This window comes from Eretmochelys imbricata, chromosome 2 (genome assembly GCF_965152235.1).
Source record: "Eretmochelys imbricata isolate rEreImb1 chromosome 2, rEreImb1.hap1, whole genome shotgun sequence".
In the NCBI taxonomy this organism is placed as follows: Eukaryota; Metazoa; Chordata; order Testudines; family Cheloniidae; genus Eretmochelys; species Eretmochelys imbricata.
The window spans coordinates 166,604,784-166,610,935 of NC_135573.1; the positions used below are offsets into that span (position 1 = coordinate 166,604,784).

The 6,152-nt window shown below is 41.9% G+C and overlaps 1 protein-coding gene across 1 annotated transcript in view; it reads left to right on the top strand.

Annotated features, from left to right (window-relative positions):
• Nucleotides 1–1,382, top strand: part of COBL (cordon-bleu WH2 repeat protein) — a 226,790-nt gene extending 225,408 nt beyond the window's left edge. The window contains 1 exon segment of the mRNA XM_077808716.1: nt 1,077–1,382. Within this exon segment, the coding sequence (XP_077664842.1) occupies nt 1,077–1,382 (306 nt within the window).
• The last annotated feature ends 4,770 nt before the right edge of the window (nt 1,383–6,152 follow it).

Here is a 6,152-nt window from a genome sequence, read left to right on the forward strand (position 1 = left end):
TAAGGATATTTTTTAGGAACCATCCATCACTTTTTCACACAATGTGGCCTGTACTAATTAATGCAGTGCATATGTATTGTAGCGGACAGAGTACAGAAATGGAGTACAAGTGCTCCCGAGGTCTTGTTCTTCTATTGTCTCCCTCTTTGGACTTAGATAATTCACATGCCACTCTCTGCCTCAATTTCCCCATCTATGAAATGGGGATAATAATATTTACTTTGTAGTCCCACATTTGTCCTGTGATGATAAATGTGTTAATGTTTGCCAAACACTTTGAGGATAAATAAATTCTTGACATTTATGACATTATCATTCTTATTAATAGATATTAGGCATATTGTTAAAGACAAAAGGCTGTTGAAAAAAGCACAAGCAAGCCCCCCACCAGGTTGTTTATATTAGAACAGGCTTCTGCAGATATAAATTCATGCAGCAATTTTAGGTTAAGGAATTCCAAAGTAACTCTATTGGAAAAGCAGTCAGTCCTTTTGCCCCATTTAGTTTCAAATAGTTCTCTCTGGTTTTATTTCTTTTTAATTTGGATGGAAACTGTATGTTTAAGAACAATTCTAAAGCGAAGGTAGGTTTAAGAGTGAAGATCCAAAGTTCTCTCTCTCCCTCTCTCTCTCTGTTGTCCATTATTACCACCACACGGCACAGATTACTATAAGTAAACGAGATTCCCTAGTGCCTACAGCTGCCCTAATACATTTTTTTGATTCCAAAATCCTTACAGTCATTCCCAAACTCACACCAAGTCCAACTGTCAGCCTTTTACCTTAAACACCAAGAAGAGTTACAGGATGCTAGAGTTCACAGAAAGTAAAGATTGAGTTTCTGAGACACAGTCAATGCCAAGTCCTTGGTCCTGGTAATCAGCCCAGTTGAGTGATGCGAGAGAGTAGTAACAGATGTTTAAACCAATGAGCAAACAAAAGTTTTATGTGTTTTATATCAGTTGAGCAAACTGAAATTGGGAGTGGTGAAATAAAAGTGTGCATCAAGTGTCAAGTAATTACAATTTAGTGTTATGCCAGATATTCACTAATCACATTCAACTGTCTCATTGGTAGATCTCATCATCGGCCTCTGAAGAGCTGCAGAGCTTTAGAAATACGGAACTGTCCTTGCAAAATAAAGAAGCCTCTCAGGCAGAGCATCTTTGGATCCCCCCTCCACCTGTCCTGCCGCCGCCACCACCACCTCCTTCCAGCCACAAGTCAATGACAGCTCCTAAACTTCCTGTCACTGCTACAAGTAACCCTGGGGAGGCAAGGGAGGCCCTAATGGAGGCCATTCGCTCTGGCACTGGAGCAGCAAGGTTAAGAAAGGTAAACGTGCTCGTCTATATTTTTAGCCTTTTCGCTGAAACAAGCTGAAACAATTGCTGCCCTGGGAGCAGTTTGCAGGTTGTGCTAGCTATGTGGGTTTTTTTTTTTTCCGTTTTGCCAACTTAAAGAGATACGTACCATGTTTTCTTTAACTGCAGTGGAAAGATTCGTGCTGCATCTCAAGTCTTTGGACAGCTATTAGAGCACATCGCCTCACGTGTGGTTTTCTTCTTATAAGAATAAAATGTGCATACATAGTTTTCTTTTGAAGAGGAGTGTTAAGAGCGTTAATGTGAAAAAATCACAGAATTTGGATGACCTCTTCCATTATAGTCTGACAAATTAATTATAATTCCAGTTGACCTCTGAACAAACGGGACCTAGGTTAGCCAGAATTAGGCCCATCTACCTTTCCTCTAGCCCTTTCCAAAAAACTTGCTCCTAATCAATTTTGGGATAAATGTTCACCTTTAATTCCAATAGCATATCATAGGTTTTGGGGCCTAGTGCTTTCGCTCAGTCAGCCACCCTTAAGGCTGACTGTGGATCAAATTGTGAGGCCTAATATTCTTGGCAGTGTCTCTTTATTGGTATGCCGATTTCTACTAATACATTCCATATCTCTCCTAAATTGTGGTTCTACATAAACCTTGTGAAGAAAATGAAACTGAACCACCCAGTATATAACACAGGAATGCCACACAGCGCACATGGTGATTTCCAGACTTTCATACTCTGGTGTGAGTCAGGAATAACTCCTCTGAAGTCAATAGAATTATACCAGTACAAAGTTCATTTGAGATCAGTTTCTGGACCTGTGGGTTTCATTCTGTTTTTAGTTGTATGGATGCAACTCCCAATGGGCTAAATATTGCTCTGACTTACACTGGTGTATTTTGGAGTCACTTTATTAAACTCTTTGAGCCAGATTCTACTGTCAAACTGAGTTACTCCTGATTTACACAAATGATGGTGAGAACAGATTCAGGCCCATTGGCTTCAGTGGCTTTATTCCAGAATTCACTCAGTAACTGAGAATGGACTTTAGCCCATGGATTTTTGGGTATTTGCAAGCACAGATGGGGTTTTCCCACCTTGTGAGTCCACTGATGCAAACCATAAACACATAAATATGATTTAGCCTTGTCCATTTGCCCTTTATAAAACAAACTGAACAAATATTCTCAACCAATTGATACTATAGCTATAAAACATCTAATTTCTTATAAAGTACAACTCTTATAGAGTTATTACTCATTACACAAACAAATAGTGTTTCAGGGAAAGTCTAAGGGTCCAACTTCAGCATGCTAAAATAAATCAATTTGTGCAGTTATTTTGCATGTGTAAAATTACATATAATATGCTCTCTTGGGTATGTATAAGGCACCTATCACTTTGGTGCAAACCATCTAACAATGTTATAAAGAAGCAAAAGACTTCAGAACAAATGGTGCTTTCTCTCTACATTCCACCAGGTTACAGAAAACTGTTGATTTAGATCTTCAAGTATATTTTATGTATTATTGTTTGTTTATTTATCCATGCTATTCCTGAAGAAATGCTTTCTAGCAACAGTGAGTTTTACACATTGATGCAATCAGGATTGGGAGCAGTCTAAACTCTTCCAGCAGGGACTTCCACAGCCATGGTCCTGCTTCTGAATCCCAGCTCTTCCCAACATGTCTGATAGTCTAAACATAGATCCCTCCAGCTACATTATCCCTGTGGAGGTTAGCTGTCTTGCGGGGTGCAAGGTCTGTGGTGGTCTCAGAAATAGTCAGGCCCCCATCCACTAAAGCTTTATAGATCAGGATCAGGACTTTGAAACCTGTTCTGAAGTGAATAGAGAGCCAGTGGAGTCCATGAAGGCAGACGCGATAAATTCATGTTGGCCCTTGTTGTTTAGAAGGCATGTAGCTAAGTACTATGGCAATTTCATCTTTGTCCTGGTGGTTGCATTCTGAGGGTAGAATGAGTTTCCTGTAGTTCTAACATGGAGGAGACCAAAGAGGACCTCCCCTATGGCTTTTGCCAAGATAAAAAAGGAGCAATTCCTTGTCCAATCAAAGATGGAAATAAGACATTCCTCACTGCTGTGACAGTCTTCATGACTGAGAATAATGATAAGTCCTGTGTGGCCCCAGAGCTCCACATCAGTTTGACAATCTGACACCCAGTGCCCTTGATCATTGGCAACATTAGAGTACTGATAAATTCCTCATAGTGTTCCCCTGGTTTTTATAAATATTACTCCTGCCTTTCCTGGGTTAAGCTAGAGCCAGATGCTCATCTCTTTCTGGCATTAGGAAACCTAAGCAGAGGCTGCATTGGTGGAGCGGGACACATGTTCTCTGCATATTGGTGGTAGATGAATCTGGGGCACCTCATAATTTCTCCAGACAGTCCCCTGTACAAATTAAAGTGGCGGAGAAAGGAATAGTGAGCCTTGCAGGGCTCTGCATCACAGCTCTCTTAGTTTTGTCTACTAGAAGTGAGTGCGTCCAACTGAATGCTGCTGCATTTGCCCCTACAGCTTCTGACACACGTATCGTTAGCACTGTATGAATGATGATGTCAGAGGTCAGAGAGAGATCTAACAGTATTAGCAGAGAGGTTTGTTTTCAGTCCAGTGCCAGAAGGTTATACATCAACATTAGCCAGATTGTCTTCTGTTGTGCCCTCCTCTGGATCTAGAAGGTGAGGCACCCAGGATGTAAGCTGAGGATGAGTACTGCCGAAGGTGGGATGCCACCACCCTTTCAATGTCCTCCAGAAAAAGGAAGGGCTGGAAAGTGGTCAGTAGTTGGATAGCACGAAGTGTAGATTTCTTCAGGATTCTGTTTGCTGATACTGTATCGTTTAGGGCACCTGGTGGCTTGCTGACTTTGAAGGAGACATTGATAATCCCAGTTATCATGGTGGGGCCAGGTGTTCGTCACTAGACTTGTATGAGGAGTAGGGGGTTCAGATTTATAGCAGGTGGGCTGGAGCTTCTTTGAAGTGTCCAGGGCTTCTATTTGGGAGAATGGTTAAAATTCCATTAAGGCAGATGGGATGGGAGATGTTTCCTAGGTGGTATCCCTGTCTCAGTGAAACCCATTCTAATTTGGTTGACGTTATTTGCAAAGCAAGATGAGAACTATTCAGAATGGATAGGATTTAGGCTTTTGTGTTTATATATCTCTACATTGCATGGAGATAGGCACTCTGGGTTGATTAGCAGGTTCATAGCATGGAATAGTTCTGTTGGCCATTATTTGGCTGATTGTATGTTTGAGGGAGAGTCATGTTTTGCTTCCTTTATGGCTGCAGCATGAGCCTTGCTGGTGAGCCTTGAGTTGTTCATGGACAGCGGCTGTGAGCGGATTTTGTGCCTCAGGCACTACAAACATCTGTTTTGCTTCATTTTGCGTCATTCATCAGAGAACCACAGTGGCATGTGTGGAAGGCATGAGGGCAGGGCTCATTTTCGAACTCCTTTGTCAATGTTTTCTATTCGCTGTCGGTTACAGATTGTCAACAAGTAGTCTTTCAGTTGTTTGGATTTCTCTTCCATTGTCCTCTTGAAGTTTTCTGGAACCAAGAGTTTCTGATGCTGAAGTAATTTGGTTAGTGCATAGTTGGGAGAACCAGGAAATATCTCTATTATTTTTATGAATAACGTGCATGCATTTGTATTTTAATTTGTGATGGATTACTTGCCATGATGTTACACCAGATGGAGCTGTCTCAGGAACCAGGCAGGAAAGGCAACACAATGGCCCAGATAAGGAACATCCCAACAAACACTCAAACAATGGCCAAATTAATAGCTGTGAAGAGGCAACCTGGGTTACACGGCTGTTTGCCAGGGCTGAGTTCCTACAGATCAAAAGACACTGATCATCTAAAAGAACTGCCCTATGGAAAGAGAGAGGGGAAATTATCAGCTGCTGCAGGTTGATACAGACTGACTGACCGTCGGGAGTCTGTCATAAGTAAGCTAGAACTTGGTCCTGAAGAGAAGAGGGGCACTAAGGCTGTCTTGAATACCTTGGGGCTTGAGGGGAATGCCAGTTGTAGGCAAGACATGTTGTTGTTTTTAATCCATTTATCTGAATGCTCTGCACCTCTTGGCAAATAAATCATACTTTGTTTTGAAGTGGCATTTGTGTCACTGCATATTGTTACTGTCCACAGACTCTCAAAGAGAAAAACTTTCAGGGGCCAGGTTTGTTGGGCCTGCTCTATATCATAGTTGGCAGCCAGGGGGATGTAACACAAAGACCCATTTTAAGAGTGGTTGGATCACAGGATCCCATCCCAGCAAGAAGTGGAGGCATGTGCCTATCACTTGAAAGGGGTGGGGACCAGGAACATAAAGAGAAGGTCGTTAGTTTCAGTATTAATGAAATAGTGGCCTATCCAGGAACATGGAGTTGTGTTCACACTTCCAAGGTCTGAGGCAAGCCATAGATAAGGCCTATCATGTATCCAGCTGCAGGTATGTTGCTGTGAGAAGTGCATGGTCACTATATTAGATAGTATATGTGAGTATGTAAGGGGGTTTTATGGGTTACCATAGCCTAGGGGCAATTAATCATCAACAGGAGCCCTTATCTGGTCTCCCTTTGCTTTGGCTGCAGTGGGTTTCAATGTCCTGGGTTCTTCGCTACTAACAGACTGTGGACAAGAGCACATGAGCTATTTTAATTCCTGGCTTTCACCGAAAGCAGTGGTGCCTGGATAGTATTAGACAGAGCACTAAGGCAAGAGGATGAATGAGATGATATAGGGAAGAATAAAAGATTTACTGCCTGTCTAGGCCCAAATTCT